We start from the raw sequence: 18,954 nt of genomic DNA on the forward strand, positions 1-18,954 counted from the left end.
GGGAGACTTCAACACCCCACTCTCATCAATGGACAGATCATGGAAACAGAAATTAAACAGTGATGTCGACAGACTAAGAGAAGTCATGAGCCAAATGGACTTAACGGATATTTATAGAACATTCTATCCTAAAGCAAAAGGATATACCTTCTTCTCAGCTCCTCATGGTACTTTCTCCAAAATTGACCATATAATTGGTCAAAAAACGGGCCTCAACAGGTACAGAAAGATAGAGATAATCCCATGCATGCTATCGGACCACCACGGCCTAAAACTGGTCTTCAATAACCATAAGGGAAGAATGCCCACATATACGTATTAAATTGAACATATATAAATTGAACAATGCTCTACTCAATGATAACCTGGTCAAGGAAGAAATAAAGAAAGAAATTAAAAACTTTTTAGAATTTAATGAAAATGAAGATACAACATACCCAAACTTATGGGACACAATGAAAGCTGTGCTAAGAGGAAAACTCATAGCGCTGAGTGCCTGCAGAAAGAAACAGGAAAGAGCATATGTCAGCAGCTTGACAGCACACCTAAAAGCTCTAGAACAAAAAGAAGCAAATACACCCAGGAGGAGTAGAAGGCAGGAAATAATCAAACTCAGAGCTGAAATCAACCAAGTAGAAACAAAAAGGACCATAGAAAGAATCAACAGAACCAAAAGTTGGTTCTTTGAGAAAATCAACAAGATAGATAAACCCTTAGCCAGACTAACGAGAGGACACAGAGAGTGCGTCCAAATTAACAAAATTAGAAATGAAAAGGGAGACATAACTACAGATTCAGAGGAAATTCAAAAAATCATCAGATCTTACTATAAAAACCTATATTCAACAAAATTTGAAAATCTTCAGGAAATGGACAATTTCCTAGACAGATACCAGGTATCGAAGTTAAATCAGGAACAGATAAACCAGTTAAACAACCCCATAACTCCTAAGGAAATAGAAGCAGTCATTAAAGGTCTTCCAACCAAAAAGAGCCCAGGTCCAGACGGGTTTAGTGCAGAATTCTATCAAACCTTCATAGAAGACCTCATACCAATATTATCCAAACTATTCCACAAAATTGAAACAGATGGAGCACTACCGAATTCCTTCTACGAAGCCACAATTACTCTTATACCTAAACCACACAAAGACACAACAAAGAAAGAGAACTTCAGACCAATTTCCCTTATGAATATCGACGCAAAAATACTCAATAAAATTCTGGCAAACCGAATTCAAGAGCACATCAAAACAATCATCCACCATGATCAAGTAGGCTTCATCCCAGGCATGCAGGGATGGTTTAATATACGGAAAACCATCAACGTGATCCATCATATAAACAAACTGAAAGAACAAAACCACATGATCATTTCATTAGATGCTGAGAAAGCATTTGACAAAATTCAACACCCCTTCATGATAAAAGTCCTGGAAAGAATAGGAATTCAAGGCCCATACCTAAACATAGTAAAAGCCATATACAGCAAACCAGTTGCTAACATTAAACTAAATGGAGAGAAACTCGAAGCAATCTCACTAAAATCAGGGACTAGACAAGGCTGCCCACTCTCTCCCTACTTATTCAATATAGTTCTTGAAGTTCTAGCCAGAGCAATCAGACAACAAAAGGAGATCAAGGGGATACAGATCGGAAAAGAAGAAGTCAAAATATCACTATTTGCAGATGACATGATAGTATATTTAAGTGATCCCAAAAGTTCCACCAGCGAACTACTAAAGCTGATAAACAACTTCATCAAAGTGGCTGGGTATAAAATTAACTCAAATAAATCAGTTGCCTTCCTCTATACAAAAGAGAAACAAGCCGAGAAAGAAATTAGGGAAACGACACCCTTCATAATAGACCCAAATAATATAAAGTACCTCGGTGTGACTTTAACCAAGCAAGTAAAAGATCTGTACAATAAGAACTTCAAGACACTGAGGAAAGAAATTGAAGAAGACCTCAGAAGATGGAAAGATCTCCCATGCTCATGGATTGGCAGGATTAATATAGTAAAAATGGCCATTTTACCAAAAGCAATCTACAGATTCAATGCAATCCCCATCAAAATACCAATCCAATTCTTCAAAGAGTTAGACAGAACAATTTGCAAATTCATCTGGAATAACAAAAAACCCAGGATAGCTAAAGCTATCCTCAACAATAAAAGGACTTCAGGGGGAATCACTATCCCTGAACTCAAGCAGTATTACAGAGCAATAGTGATAAAAACTGCATGGTATTGGTACAGAGACAGACAGATAGACCAATGGAATAGAATTGAAGACCCAGAAATGAACCCACACACCTATGGTCACTTGATTTTTGACAAAGGAGCCAAAACCATCCAATGGAAAAAAGATAGCATTTTCAGCAAATGGTGCTGGTTCAACTGGAGGGCAACATGTAGAAGAATGCAGATCGATCCATGCTTATCACCCTGTACAAAGCTTAAGTCCAAGTGGATCAAGGACCTCCACATCAAACCAGACACACTCAAACTAATAGAAGAAAAACTAGGGAAGCATCTGGAACACATGGGCACTGGAAAAAATTTCCTGAACAAAACACCAATGGCTTATGCTCTAAGATCAAGAATCGACAAATGGGATCTCATAAAACTGCAAAGCTTCTGTAAGGCAAAGGACACGGTGGTTAGGACAAAACGGCAACCAACAGATTGGGAAAAGATCTTTACCAATCCTACAACTGATAGAGGCCTTATATCCAAAATATACAAAGAACTCAAGAAGTTAGACCGCAGGGAAACAAATAACCCTATTAAAAAATGGGGTTCAGAGCTAAACAAAGAATTCACAGCTGAGGAATGCCGAATGGCTGAGAAACACCTAAAGAAATGTTCAACATCTTTAGTCATAAGGGAAATGCAAATCAAAACAACCCTGAGATTTCACCTCACACCAGTGAGAATGGCTAAGATCAAAAACTCAGGTGACAGCAGATGCTGGCGAGGATGTGGAGAAAGAGGAACACTCCTCCATTGTTGGTGGGATTGCAGACTGGTAAAACCATTCTGGAAATCAGTCTGGAGGTTCCTCAGAAAATTGGACATTGAACTGCCTGAGGATCCAGCTATACCTCTCTTGGGCATATACCCAAAAGATGCCTCAACATATAAAAGAGACACGTGCTCCACTATGTTCATCGCAGCCTTATTTATAATAGCCAGAAGCTGGAAAGAACCCAGATGCCCTTCAACAGAGGAATGGATACAGAAAATGTGGTACATCTACACAATGGAATATTACTCAGCTATCAAAAACAACGAGTCTATGAAATTCGTAGGCAAATGGTTGGAACTGGAAAATATCATCCTGAGTGAGCTAACCCAATCACAGAAAGACATACATGGTATGCACTCATTGATAAGTGGCTATTAGCCCAAATGCTTGAATTACCCTAGATCCCTAGAACAAACGAAACTCAAGACGGATGATCAAAATGTGAATGCTTCACTCCTTCTTTAAATGAGGAAAAAGAATACCCTTGGCTGGGAAGGGAGAGGCAAAGATTAAAACAGAGACTGAAGGAACACCCATTCAGAGCCTGCCCCACAGGTGGCCCATACATATACAGCCACCCAATTGGACAAGATGGATGAAGCAAAGAAGTGCAGACCGACAGGAGCCGGATGTAGATCGCTCCTGAGAGACACAGCCAGAATACAGCAAATACAGAGGCGAATGCCAGCAGCAAACCACTGAGCTGAGAATAGGTCCCCCGTTGAAGGAATCAGAAGAAGAACTGGAAGAGCTTGAAGGGGCTCGAGACCCCAAAAGTACAACAATGTCAAGCAACCAGAGCTTCCAGGGACTAAGCCACTACCTAAAGACTATATATGGACTGACCCTGGACTCTGACCCCATAGGTAGCAATGAATATCCTAGTAAGAGCACCAGTGCAAGGGGAAGCCCTGGGTCCTGCTAAGACTGAACCCCCAGTGAACTAGACTATGGGGGGAGGGCGGCAATGGGGTGAGGGTTGGGAGGGGAACACCCATAAGGAAGGGGAGGGGGGAGGGGGATTTTGCCCGGAAACCGGGAAAGGGAATAACACTTGAAATGTATATAAGAAATACTCAAGTTAATAAAAAAATAAAAAATAAAAAAAAAAACATTAAATACCTCGGTGTGACTCTAAGCAAGCAAGTGAAAGATCTGTATGATAAGAACTTCAAGTCTCTGAAGAAGATCTCAGAAGATGGAAAGATCTTCCATGCTCATGGATTGGCAGGATTAATATAGTAAAAATGGCCGTTTTGCCAAAAGCAATCTACAGATTTAATGCAATCCCCATCAAAATTCAAATTCAATTCTTTATAGAGTTAGAAAGAGCAATTTGCAAATTCATTTGGAATAACAAAAAAAAATACAGCATAGCAAAAACTATCCTCAACAATAAAGAACTTCTGGAGGAACCACAAACCCTGACCTCAAGCAGAATTGCAGAGCAATAGTGATTTAAAAAAAAAAAAAAACCTGTATGGTATTGGTACAGAGACAGGCAGGTAGATCAATGGAATAGAATAGAAGACCCAGAAATGAACCCACACACCTTGATCTTTGACAAAGGAGCTAAAACCATCCAGTAGAAAAAAGACGTATTTTCAACAAATGGTGCTGGTTCAACTGAAAGTCAGCATGTAGAAGAATGCAAATCGACCGACTCAGTCTTATCTCCTTTTACATGGCTCAAGTCCAAGTGGATCAAGGAGCTCCACATCATACCAGATACACTCAAACTAATAGAAGAAAAAGTGGGGAAGAGTCTCAAACACTGGGGAAATTTTCCTGAACAGAATACCAATGGTATTATGCTTTAAGATCAACAATAAAGAAATGGGACGTCGGGGCTGGGGATTTAGCTCAGTGGTAGAGCGCTTACCTAGGAAGCGCAAGGCCCTGGGTTCGGTCCCCAGCTCCGAAAAAAAGAACCAAAAAAAAAAAAAAAGAAAAGAAAAGAAAAGAAACGGGACGTCATAAAATTGAGAAGTTTCTGTAAGGCAAAGGGCACTGTCATTAGGACAAAACGGCAACCAACAGATTGGGAAAAGATCTTTACCAATACTACATCGGATAGAGGGCTAATATCCAATGTATACAAAGAAGTTAGACTCTGGAGAACCAAGTAACCCTATTAAAATGGGGTTCAGCTGGAGAGACAGCTAAAGACAGTTAAAGGTTAGACTTAGGTAACCAGAAGTGTGTGCTCTTGAGACAATGCATAGTTTTCTATTAAAACACGGTTTTCCTCTGTGTGCCCAGGTCTTTCTCCTTTGTCCCTCTTTTTTTTATTTTATACTTTTTTATTGGATCTTTTATATATTTACATTTCAAATGTCATCCCCCTCCTGGTTTCCTCTAGTAAACCCCCTATTCCATCCTCTTCTCCGTACCTCTATGAGGGTGCTCCCCCACCCTCCTGCTCACTCCTGCTTCACCACCCTGACATAATGTGTCTAGTAAGACTCTTCCTCTTTTTGTTGAGGAGGGGTTTGACACAAGGTTACATCCCGTATCCCAGGCTGGCTACAATTTTGCTATCCTCCAGCTCCCCCCCCCACCTCCCACTCCCCACCCCCAATTCTGGGATTCTAGGAGTGCACCAGCACCCTGAGCTTAGGCTGTTCTGTTAGACTGCTGGCAAATGCTCATGACTGACTCAAGACTTGACTGCACTCCTTAACACATGCTCATTTTTATATCTGCATGAGAGTCATGATTTTACCCATTAAAAATGACTTTTAAAAAGTATATCTTAAGAAAAAAGATCTTTTAAGAAAAGATCTAGGCAAGTAAAACAGTGTGGACCAGGATATTAACTCATTGTTTCCTGACACTGAGATGTCATGGATGGGAATTAGCAGTAAGGGATAATACAAACAGCAACATAGTAACCGTGGATCTCCTGAAAGTCAGGTGAAGATTAAACACACCAAAGCTTTTAAAGGTCAGAGTAAGGTGGCAAATGTCATTTTTCTGATTTATATGAAAATATTTATTAACATTTTCCTCTCATACTTTTTTGAATAATCGAGTCCTTCCATATTTGTTCTAAATTAGAAGTTTGTATAATACATCTCATTGAGCACAAATATATACATAATACTTAAGATAATAATTTTTATAATATTCATAACAAGGACCTGATAATATACAGGGAATCTACAACTTAAAATTTTAGGACTTGAGAAAACTAACTTGATGGTAAACATCAAGAATGATCATAATGATTTGGGGCTACAAATAGTTTTGAGGCTTTTTATGACAGTAATCATACAATCCCAAAATTAAATACTCAAGCCCTATGAAAGAGCAAGGAGTAAATGTTCTTAGCTGCTGAGCTATCTCATTAGCTCCCTTTTGTTTTTTTTTATCTGAAAGACTCATATACATATTTGTAAGAAAGAAAAGTACACTTTAAAGTCTCACATGAGAGGCTGAGAGGCTGGAGAGATGGCTCAGAGGTTAAGAGCACTGACTGCTTTTCCAGAGGTCCTGAGTTCAATTCCCAGCAAACACATGGTGGCTCACAACCATCTGTAATGGGATCAAATGCTCTCTTCTGGTGTGTCTGAAGATAGCTACATTATATTTACAAACATAAAATAAATAAATCTTTTAAAAAATAGAATTTTTTGGAGTTAAAAGTAAAAATTGTTCTATGTGAGCAAGCTGACAACTTTATGTTGATAAAGATGCCAAGATATGGAGAACTGACCTGTGAAGAGAATGTGTTTAAAAGCTGTGGCCTATAGCTGAATTGGCTAAAGCATGAAAACTAATGGGACAACCTCTTCCTGAAGGGAGGTGGGGAACGAGTGGAATAAAATAAAGGAAGTCCGCAGGGGGATGTCATAAGGACCACAGCATGCAGCGTGGAAATGGACACAGATGTGAGGCAGGACTGGAAGATCCAATCATTGGTGCTTTAGTAAAAGACCAAGTAAAAGTAAAAGTAAAAGGAATAATAAGTTTGACAAAGCAAGACAAGACCCTTGAAGAGTAAAAACACAGAGAAGTCTAAGCTAAGTAACTTAGGGAATTTAAAAGCAGCATAGTAGAAGGGGAAAGCAAGAAGAGTGTGGGTTCAAGGCAAACACAGTAAAACACACACACACACACACACACACACACACACACACACACACACAAGGTGCAACAGAAAGGGCAGACTTGGTGGCACACATCTTTATCAGAGCACTTGGGAAACAGAGTTCAAGGCCAGCCTGCTTTACATAGCAAGCTCCAGGTCCGACAGGGCTCCCAAGTGAGACCCTGTCTCAAAAACCAAAAAACAAGTAAAAGGAGTTGGGCAATAGTTCATGTAGAGATTAAACCATCATAAGATCTTCATGAGAATAATTTAAATAAATTCCTAGGACAATAAAAGCCATTAAATCTGATATAAGAATAAGAATACTGTACCTGAAAAACATCTGATATTAAATTAGTTGTAGGACTATATATTAACTATGATAGAACTGGGCAAAGTCAGCTCAAGCTTAATATAACGTCTTAATCTTATAAGTAAATTATTACGTAGTAATTTACAACACTGTTAGACTTTAGAGCAAACGCTGATTCGTCTCTCAATAGATGGAAAAACAATTTGATATAATCTCAACAAATGATATAACAGGGGACTTTTAACCTGCTAAAATCATAGGAGTCGGGGTAGGGGGTCCTACAACAGACCACATCAGGAATCTAGTGACACTCCTTTTAATCACTTCTCCTCAGAACTGCTAAGGTTTGTTGTCAGTGTGGTACGAATTAAAAACTATGTGTGAGGTAAATACAGGCTCCATCAACAAGGCCCACAACGCGGCTCAGCGCCTGCTCCACTCCTCAGCCTGGTAATGACTGCAGTGCGCCTGCTCCACTCCTCAGCCTGGTGATGACTGCAGTGCGCCTGTTCCACTCCTCAGCCTGGTAATGACTGCAGTGCGCCTGTTCCACTCCTCAGCCTGGTAATGACAGAAGCGCATCGTTTGCCCTTGGTTTTCTGTTTCCAGTCCTCTAAAGGAAGCTTGGACGTTTTATTAAGTCTTAATTTTACTACTGAGTGAAGAAGATGTGCTGAGCTAACGTCAGGCCAGGACAATGCACCTGCTAGATGATGTTTGCACTCTGCTTTCCCAAATAAGCCGAGTCCTTTGCTGGTCTTCATTTCAGTTATGCCCTTGATCTTCCCAACCCCAGTCTTTCACAGATGAAAGAACAAATAGGACTAATCAACAAAAATTAAAAAATGCAAAAAGAGAATATGCAGAGGTATTTGTGATGGTTAGTTTTAACTACGAACATAGAACAATCTAGAATCTTCTGGAAAAGGAGTCTTGATGAAGACTTTTCTAGATCAGGTTGACTTGAAAGTCTATGGAAGATTATCTTGACTGGGTTAATTGAAGTAGGAAGACTTCCCACCCCCAGCCCCCCTTTGGTGGCACCATCCCCTTGGAAGGAGATGCTGAACTGTGTACAAGTAAAGGAAGTGAGCTGAGTATTAGCATGCATGAATGGAAGTTCCTGGAAGGAAGGTGTGCTTTCCACTGAGCCTTCCTGTCTGGTTAACTGAGTAGTATTTGAATATTTCTAGAGAATTTGGCATACTACAGATCAGAGCTAAATTATCTCGGGCCATCTTTACTCTTGATACTCATTTATTGTCCGTGTCTATATGCGAGATAACATCTTTGTGACAATCTTTAGGTAAAGTTGTTTGGATATAAAAACAAATACCTCTCCCCACCAAAGGCTGGATGCCATCAGATACCATGTAAGGCCTAGAGGAGAAATTCTCCCGCTTTGATTTGATTCACCATTCAGCTTCTACAGGTGGGCTTGAAAAGCACTTAAGACTTTCTGTGTTCTGTAAAACTATAAAACCTTCCTGAAACTGTTTACACCTTGGAGCATGGAATTTGGGGTAACCCTAGACCATGGTCCACTCATATCTTGCTTCAGGACAAGTTACTTCTTATTCCCTTCGAGGTGAGAGCTCTATTTTACATCAACATCTATGGTGCCAGAATTTAGTCTCCCAAGAGCAATCTACTCTTCACAGGAGGTCTGGACCACTGTGGCCAAACCCTCTGGCATTGTCGCCTCAGGTGGATGCTGGGGAGCTCTTTCCAGGCTCTCTCCGATCTCTCTTGGTTTGCTTGTTCTGAGCTGGACGTTTAAGGATCCTATTTGGTAGATAAATACCACTGACATTTCTGATTTGCTTTCACAGTGTTTGGTTTAAGGGATCCACTTTGTCTGTCTGCTGTGAAGGCGTCTTGGTTGCTGACGTGGTTTCTGTACTTTTGGCCTCTGAAGGCGTTTTGGTTGGCTAGGCTTGCTAGCAGTTGCTCTCTTTCATATCTAACCTAAGGAAGGGAAGAAAGGTTTTTTTTTTGTTGTTTTTTTTTTGTTTTTTGGTTTTTTTTTTTGGGCAGGACAGGGCAAACAGATACTTGGCACTCCATTGGTTTTATATTTGATCAGTATATAATTCAACTTTCAAGTGTAAAAAAAAAACTGGAACATTAACTACAGATAAGTTGACTTTATGTTTCCCTCTATGGGGAATATCTATTCTCTAAAGTGCTTTTTTTTTTAACTCAAAGTCCAAGGCAATAAAATTTAAATAAAAAAACTCAAATAGACAGCTTAACTTAATTGAAATACAGAATTATCTAAATAAAGAAATAATAAAATTGTTAATTTACAAAAACTAATAAGAGCTTCAAAAACCATATGCGAGTTAAGAAGAGGCATTAATTTTTCTTTTAATTTAAAGTTTTAGAGGTAAAACCAGAACTAGAGACAAATTCTGAGGACAACCCCCTTTTTCTCATCCCTTTCTCTGATCTTGTCTTTCCCTCCTTCATTTCCTAACAGAACAAATCTATGTCAAAGGAAGACTGCCGTGGCCTATTTTAAGGTTACATGCAGAGAGAAAAGACACTCCCTGCTATATTAGGAATTCTCATTTATAAAAGCTGCTCTCCAGTGGGAAGTTTGTACTCACCCTGAGTACCTGTTTTTCTCCTTAAGCAGCGTTAACTCTGTGTTAAGCCTGTATTAAAGTGTCTTTCTTATGCCAATCAGTCCAGAAATTCTTGTTAGCCCCTGTCCTGGCTTTTGTCAGTTTGACACAAGCTAGAGTCATCTAGTAAAAGGGACCTCAGCTGAGGAAATGCCACCATCAGGTTGGCCTGCAGGAAAGTCAACAGGACTTTTATTGTAAGGATTGGTGTAGGTGGTGCCACTCCAGGGTAGGTGGTCATAAGTTGTATAAAAAGCAAGCCAAGCAAGCCATGGCTATCAGTGGGCATCGGTCCTCCATTGACTCTACTTCTACTCTCTCCTCAGCGTGTCTGGATGGGAATACACCAATTAAACACTTCCTCCCCAAGAGGTCAGTGTTTTATCACAGCAACAGAGCACAAACTAAAACAGTGTGGAAGCCACGGATCCTAACTTGGCCTGAGCGGAGGAACTCTACAGGTAACTAAAGACTATTTGGAGCTCTATTTCTGCTCCTTCGTCCGTACAGCTCTGGAGGCTTGGGCTGAGTCCCACCATGAAAGGTTATTGATGAGTTTACCCTCCTGTCCCTTAGCTATGCAAGCTGCTGAGCACAGCTCACAGGTTACCTTTGGTCCTTTCATTTCTGTTTCTATGGCCAGAGACTTAGTACTTGATTAATTCTCTAGAGTCGTCTATACCCCATGCCTGAGTCAGATAAAACAGGACACAGCTTTTCTTGAGGGGATGGAGGGGGCATCATCAAATGGTTAACTTCAATGTGTGTTCTTTGCACTTCAAAGTTCTTTGAAACTAATTTTCAATTAAAAATAAGCAAGATGCATTGGTCTTTGTGTGACTTTTTCTTTTTACCTTCTAGTGCAGCTGAAGAGAACTGATGGTTTTAGTCTGTCTCTCCTACAGTTAGCACTCTGCTGAGAACCTGTCTCTACTACAGTTTTAGGGAAAAGAATAAACTGTCTCTAAAGATCATATTTGAGGAGGACATGATTAACAGAATAACTACAGGGGAAATACTTGATACAATAAATAAATTCCCCTAAAATATGTCTTTAGGTTCTTGCAATTCCAATTTAAAAACAACAACCCTTCCAGTCTCCATCTGTGCCCAGAGAAGGGGCTGTCCCATAGCTCTTGGACCCAAAACCTGCTGACAGAGAGCTGGTCTGCTAGAAGCACTCTCACTCCAAAGAGCACAGGCTCACAGGAGAGACAAACTCAAGTTAGAGACAGCAAGACCAACTAATATCAGAGATAAGCAGATGGTGAGCAGCAAGCACAAGAACCTAAGCAACAGAAACCAAGGGCACTTGGCATCATCAGAACCCAGTTCTTCTACCAAAGCAAGTCCCAGATATCACAACAAACCTGAAAAGCAAGATTTGGATTTAAAATCACATCTCATGATGATGATAGAGGACTTTAAGAAGGACATAAATAACTCCCTTAAAGAAATACAGGAGAAGAAAGGTAAACAAGTAGAAACCTTAAAGAGGAAACACAAAATTCCCTTAAAGAAGTACAAAAAAACACAACCAAACAGGTGACCGAATTGAACAAAAACATCCAGGATCTGAAAATTGGAATAGAAACAATAAAGAAATCACAAAGGGAGACAACCCTGGAGATAGAAAATCTAGGAAAGAGATCAGGGGTCACAGATAGAAAACCTAGGAAAGAGAACAGGGGTCACAGATGCAAGCATCACAAGCAGAATACACGAGATTTGAAGAGAGAATCTCAGGGGTAGAAGATTCCATAGAAAACATTGACACAATAGTCAAAGAAAATACAAAAATCTCCTAACCCAAAACATCCAGGAAATCCAGGACACAATGAGAAGACCAAACCTAAGAATAATAGGTATAAAAGAGAACAAAGATTCCCAACTTAAAGGGCCAGTAAATATCTTCAACAAAATTATAGAAGAAAACTTCCCTAACCTAAAGAAAGAGATGCCCATGAACATACAAGAAACCTACAGAACTCCAAAAAGATTGGACCGGAAAAGAAATTCCTCCCCTCACATAATAGTCAAAACACCCAATATACAAAACAAAGAAAGAATATCAAAAGCATTCAGGAAAAAAGGTAAAGAAACATATAAAGGCAGACCTATAGGAATCACAGACTTTTCACCAGAGTCTATGAAAGCCAGAAAATCCTGGGCAGATGTCATACATACCCTAAGAGAACACAAATGCCAACCCAGGCCACTATATCTAGCAAAACTCTTAATCACCATAGATGGAGAAACCAAGATATTCCATGAAAAAAAAAACCCAAACTTACACAATAGCTTTCCACAAATCCAGCTCTACAAAGGAAAATAGGTGAAAACTCCAACACCAGGAGGGAAACTACACCCTTGAAAAAGCAAGAAAGTAATCTTCTTGCAACAAACCCAAAAGATAGCCACACAAACATAATTCCACCTCTAACAACAAAAATAACAGGAAACAATCACTATTCCTTAATATCTCTTAATGTCAATGGACTCAATTCCCCAATAAAATGACATAGACTAACAGACTGGATACAGAAAGAGGACCCAGCATTTTGCTGCATACAGGAAACACAGCTCAGTAACAAAGACAGACACTACCTAAGAGTAAAAGGCTGGGAAATTTTTCCAAGCAAATAGTTTCAGGAAACAAGCTGGAGTATCCATTCTAATTTAAAATAAAATTGACTTTCTACCAAAAGTTATCAAAAAGATAAGGAAGGACACTTCATACTCATCAAAGGAAAAAATCTACCAAGATGAACTCTCAATTCTGAACATCTATGATCCAAATGCAAGGGCACCTACATACATAAAAGGAACTTTACTAAAGCTCAAAGCTTACATTGCACCACACAGAATAGTGGATTTCAGCACTCCACTCTCATCAATGGAAAGATCATGGAAACAGAAACTAAAAAGAGACACAGTGAAACTAACAAAAGTTATAAACCAAATGGGTTTAACAGACATCTGTAGAACATTTCATCCTAAAACAAAAGAATATACCTTCTTCTCAGCACCTCATGGTACCTTCTCAAAAATTAAGCATATAATCAGTCACAAAACAGGCCTCAACAGGTACAAGGAGATTGAAATAATCACATGCATTCTATCAGATCACGATGGATTAAGGCTGATCTTCAATAACAATAAAACCACCAGAAAGCCCACATACACATGAAAGCTGAACAACACTATTCAATGACAACTTGGTCAAGGAAGAAATAAAGAAATTAAAGACTTCTTAGAATTTAATGAAAATAAAGGCACAACATACACAAATTCATGGGATACAATAAAAGCAGGGCTAAGAGGAAAACTCATAGCTCTGAGTGCCTTCAAAAACATTGGAGAGAGCATACACTAGCAGCTTGACAACACACCTGAAAGCTCTAGAACAAAAAGAAGCAAATTCATCCAAGAGGAATACGCAGCAGGAAATAACCAAACTCAGAGCTGAAATCAGCCAAGTAGAAAAAGAACTATACAAAGAATCAACAAAACCAGGAGCTGGTTCTTTGAGAAAATCAACATGATAGATAAACCCTTAGCCAGCCTAACCAGAGGGCACAGGAACAGTATCCAAATTAACAAAATCAGAAATGAAAAGGGAGACATAACAACAGAAATTGAGGAAATCAAAAAATTGTCAGATCCTACTACAAAAGCCTATACTCAACAAAACTGGAAAATCTGGAGGAAATAGACAATTTTCTAGACAGACACCAGGAACCAAAGTTAAATAAGTATCAGAGGAACAATCTAAACAGTCCCAAAACCCCTAAAGAAATAGAAGCAGTCATTAAAAGTCCCCCAACCAAAACCAGCCAGGGACCAGATGGGTTTAGGGCAGAATTCTGTCAGACCTTCGTAGAAGACCTAATGCCAATACTCTTCAAACTATTCCACAAAATAGAAACAGAAGGAACACTACCTAATTTCTTCTATGAAGCCACCATTATGCTTATACCTAAAGCACACAAAGACCCTTCAAAGGAAGAGAACTTCAGACCAATTTCCCTCATGAATATCAATGCAAAATTACTCACAAATCAAATTCTCACAAATCAAATCCAAAAACACATCAAAATAGGGCCTCATGAAACTAAGAATAATTCACAGCATAGACATCATCATTCAGACAAAGCAGCAGCCCACAGAATAGGGAAATATTTTTATGAACTATGCACCCAATATGGGGCTAGTAATCCAAAGTGTATTAAAAATTCAAAACACTAGATCTCAATAAAACAAATCATCCAATTAAAAATGGGGTACTGACCTAAACATAGAATTCTCATGAGTAAACTCATACATTGAGAAACACCTAAAAATGTTGAACATCCTTACCCATCAGGGAAATTCAAATAAAAATTACTTTGAAATCTCTTCTCACACCTGTCAGTATGGCCAAGATTAATAACACAAATGACAGCTCATGCAAGTGAAGATGTGGAATAAAGGGAGCATCCATCCATTGCTGATGGGAGTACAAACATGTAAGGCCACTATGGAAATCAGTGAGGCGGTTCCTCAAGACGATGGAAATAGATCTACCTCAAGGTCCAGCTAAAGTACCCTTTATAATGGCACAAAGTCAGTGGAAGTAACCAACTAGTATCTGATTTGGGCGTATACCCAAAGGACGCTTCATCGTATCACAGAGACAGTTGCATAACCATGTTCACTGCTGCTTTGTTGATAATAGCCAGAAATTGGAAATAACTTAGATGTCCCCCAACAGAAGAATGGACAAAGAAAATGTCATGCATTTACACAATGGAATATTACTCAGTCATTAAAAAACATCCTGAAACTTGCAGGTAAATAGATGGAACTAGGAAAAAAATCATCCTGAGTGAGGTATCCCACACCTAGAAAGACAAATATGCTATGGTTCACTTATAAGCTAATAGTACCTTTTAAGTCAATGGTAGCCAAGTTACAATCTGTAGAGCCCCTGAGGTCAGGTTTGGCCACTTAGGTATAGATAAAGCTCATTAGAAAAGGGAAATGGGATAGTTATAGATGGATGGGGGATCTGGAAGAGGAGGATCAAGGGGAATGGGGAGAGGTGAGAATGAGAGGTGAATGTGAGAATATGGGAGAGACAGAGACAGCTAAAATTAAGGCCATTTGAATGTGTGTGTGTGTGTGTGTGTGTGTGTGTGTGTGTGTGTGTGTGTGTGCTCGAGCGCAAGTTCGCACATGTGTGCGTGCCCTCAGATAACATCTACACAGCTCATTGAACATGGAAAGCTCCAGCTGGTGCCCACACGGAACCTTCACCTCTACTGACTAGTATTTGTGGTACTGAAAAGTACTCTACACAGTACCAAAGAAACATAAACCGGTTAAAAACCCTTCAATCTACAGTGTTGACCTGCCTGCAAGATGGACTAGTGCAACAGAGGCACAAAGCTGTGGGAGCAACCAAACAATATCTGATTTGATTTAGGGCCCTCTTCATGAGGTGGAAACCAAGCCCAACACTGCTCAGGTGGCCAGGAACTTGATACTAGATAAACCAGGAGCCCAGGAGAAAAACATTACTGTCTGCTAGAGCAGTGGTTCTCAGCCTTCCTAATCCTGTGACCCTTTAAAACACTTCCCCATGTTGTGATGACCCCTAACCATAAAAGTATTTCATTGCTACTTCATAACTACGATGCTGCTGTTATGAATTATAATGTAAGTATGTGGGATACACATGATATCTGATAGATACGTCTCTCTCAAAGGAATCTTGGTCCCCAGAGAACCACAGTGCTAAAGGGACATAGCAATAAAATGACTCCTAGTGACCTTCTGTTGTACTCATAGCCCAGTGTCTTCTTCAGCCTCATCAGAGAAGCTTCCACCTGCGGTAGATGGGAACAGAGACCACAGAGGTACAATATGCAGAGTGAGAGCCCTTAGAACACTCAGTCCTCAATTGTATGTCTCCATCAAACTCCTCTCCACAGTCCTCAGGAAACCCAATGGAAGAGAAGGCAGGAAGATTTCAAGAGCCAGAGGGGATGGAGAACCTCAAAGAAACAAGGCCTCGGAACACAACAGGTCCCTTAGGAAGGTGGGTTCACCTTAAGATCACGCACCTTCCCAGAACCCCTGCCCCCAGTGTAGTCCATGGGCAAGCATGAGGTTCAGGGGGCCCTGCCTGCCTTTACTCAGACAAGTGTAATGTACGTTCCTTCCTCCCTTCTTCCCTTCTTCCCTTCCTCCCTCCCTCCCTCCCTCCCTTCCTCCCTGCCTCCCTGCCTCCCTCCTTCTTTCCCTCCCTCCATCCTTCCTTCCTTTCTCTCTGACACTGGCCTGAACCTCATGCTTACAAGGCAGACTTTGAGGACTATCTTTTCTATTCCTTTAGGCAGCTATGAGGTTTACAGTTAGCCTGCCCTGATTTTTCCCTTTAAGCACAAATAAATGGCCCTGAGTTTCCATTTGACTTTTTTCTTTCCTTTTAAAAATGTATACACCTATTTATTGTATGTGTGCACACGTGTAGATCCCATGCACACACGGAGGTCTGAGGACAGCTTGCAGAAGTCAGTTCTCTTCTTCACTTACGTAGTTTTGAGGGATTGAACTCAGATTTTTCAGGTGTGGTGGCAGAAGCCTTAACCTGGTGAGCTATCTCACCAGCCAAGAGAGCTTGATTTGTTTGGTTTTGCCTGCATGTATGTATGTGCACGTATACCTGGTGCCCACAGAAGCCAGAAGAGGGTACTAAGTCCCCTGGAACTGGGTGCTGGGAACCAAAGCCAAGCCCTCTGAAAGAGCAGAGAGTGCACTTAACCACGAAGCCATCTTCTCAGCTCCCTTCATCCATATGTATATCTTTATGTCTATGTATATTGTGTTTGGGCTTGGGTTTTTTTTTCTTGTTTGTTGAAGTTGGTGCCATAGCCTGATTAGTCTAGAACTCGATAGGTAAATTAGGGTGGCTTCGAACTCACAGAAATCCTCCTTGATCTGCCTCCTGAGTGCCAGGATTAAAGGGATGTGCCATCATGTTTAGCTTCAATCCTTTTATTAATGAAGCCAAGAGCCTCACAAGGAGACCTTGATTCCTGCGTATCTTATGATGTCTTTGCTGGGGCTCCCCAAGATTTCTCGTGACACTTTTTCCTTTCAATCCTTTACTTGGCAGAGAAAATGATCTCCTTCTTGCACCCTTAAAAGGTACCAAGCGGGTGAGAACAAGTAGACCAGAGTTCAAACTCCCAGCCCCTAATAAAAGCTAGGCATGGCCATACATGCCAGAATCCCAACACTTGCTGGGGACAGAGAATGGCGGAGCTTAGTGGCCAGGAAGCCTCAAGGAGACAGTGACCTTCTGGCTCAAAGAGCCACAGTCTCAAACTGTCAGGTCAAAAGTGAGGGGGAAGACTGGATAGCCTACTCTTGCTTCTGCACTCACTGAACTTCACTGTCAGGGAAAAACTACACAGTGAGCAATACCGAGATGCCACTTTAATTACAGGAATTACAAACCCAGGTGTTTTCAAGGGTTCCCATGTTTACCTGAGAATACGGTATGAGAGTTTCAAACTGCTGATGAAGCTCTAGTAGCTGAATTAACTCTGCATTCTTCTTGGCTTTCTCTTTGATCAAATTAATGTAATGGTCTGGATTTTCTGCAAATGAATATGCGGCATCTCTGCTGTTGAAAGTATAATATTTTTCTTTATATTTCAAAATACCAATCGTTGGATTTCCTGTGAAAATTAAGAACGATAATTTAATTAGTCATGAACCAAGCAATGTTGTGTTTGTGATAAGCCATAGGACCAACATGTCCATGGACATATGTGCACATACATACATACATATAGACATATGGCTAACAGTACGACCCAGAGCCTTTCACATACTAACTCTGTACATGTACCATGTGCTAACCCGCTACATTCCTGTGTCATACTAATACAGCTGGTGGAAGCTACCTTTCTTACAGCCTGGTGATGACACTGTCCAAGGGTGGCTTGGCCCTCTTACATTACTTATCCCTCAATAAAAGGCCTCCAAGACATGTCTAGAGGTCAACCTGGTGGTGGCAATTTTTGAATGGAGGTTTCCTCTTCCCATGGATGTCTTGCTGACAGCTAGGACTAACTATGACTTAGCCCCCATGGGTTTGCCATTCCCACTGCACACAGAACTTTTGAATAATAATCTATTGCCTCCCAATATCTAATTTACTTTTCATTTTATAAATTTAATGTTGTTATGTATAATGTAGATGCCACAGAGAAATGTTACTTAATAAGATATTTCCTTAGAACTTAACAGAGAAGTCCTAGCCTGTGTTAGTGAAGGGTAGCTGTGGAGTGATCACGAACGCTTTTTAAGTGAACACATTAGTTAAATAAGTCTTTTTTGGTAACTCTCTCAAAGGCTCTGTCTTTAGCACGGCTACACCATGCTTCTGGGCTCCCTCCGTACAGGAGAATCATCCCCGTCTCAAGGCATTATAGAGTCCATGTTGTATAATGATGGCTGAGTGTCCCTATTGTGAAATGTGAAATGCTCCAAAATCAGAAGCAGTTTGGGTTCCTTCACGACCCCACAAACAGAAGTTTCATGTGATAAGTCACAGTAGAAATGTGGTGCGCTAAACATAGTGTACTCTTAGTATGCTAAACAGAAAACGTCTATGAAACATCAACAGATTTCTGTTTAAACTTGGGTCGTATCCCTTAATAATCCCATTCTCTCCCAAACCCACAATTAGAAACATTTCTGGCCTGAAACATTTTAGATCAGGGACGGGCAACCTGTTACACCTCCCGGCCCTCATTCCTTACAGTCTCTTGTTCAGGCTATCATACTGTCCTTGAAGCACCTTCAGGTGAGGACGGCGCCAGGTCATCT

The 18,954-nt window shown here is 40.3% G+C and overlaps 1 protein-coding gene across 6 annotated transcripts in view; it reads right to left on the minus strand.

The window, feature by feature from the left end:
* Positions 1–18,954, minus strand: part of Cfap206 (cilia and flagella associated protein 206) — a 44,742-nt gene that overhangs the window by 12,184 nt on the left and 13,604 nt on the right. For 4 of the 6 annotated variants that reach the window (XM_017593533.3, XM_063288106.1, XM_017593532.3 and 1 more), the window contains one exon: positions 17,605–17,798. In XM_017593533.3, coding sequence (XP_017449022.1) covers positions 17,605–17,798 — 194 coding nt within the window. Of the gene's footprint in view, positions 1–7,738; positions 9,407–17,604; positions 17,799–18,954 lie in introns of those variants that run through there. The other 2 variants (XM_063288107.1, XM_006237999.5) reach the window with 1 other exon arrangement.

The sequence above is a fragment of the Rattus norvegicus genome, chromosome 5 (assembly GCF_036323735.1).
Source record: "Rattus norvegicus strain BN/NHsdMcwi chromosome 5, GRCr8, whole genome shotgun sequence".
NCBI lineage: Eukaryota > Metazoa > Chordata > Mammalia > Rodentia > Muridae > Rattus > Rattus norvegicus.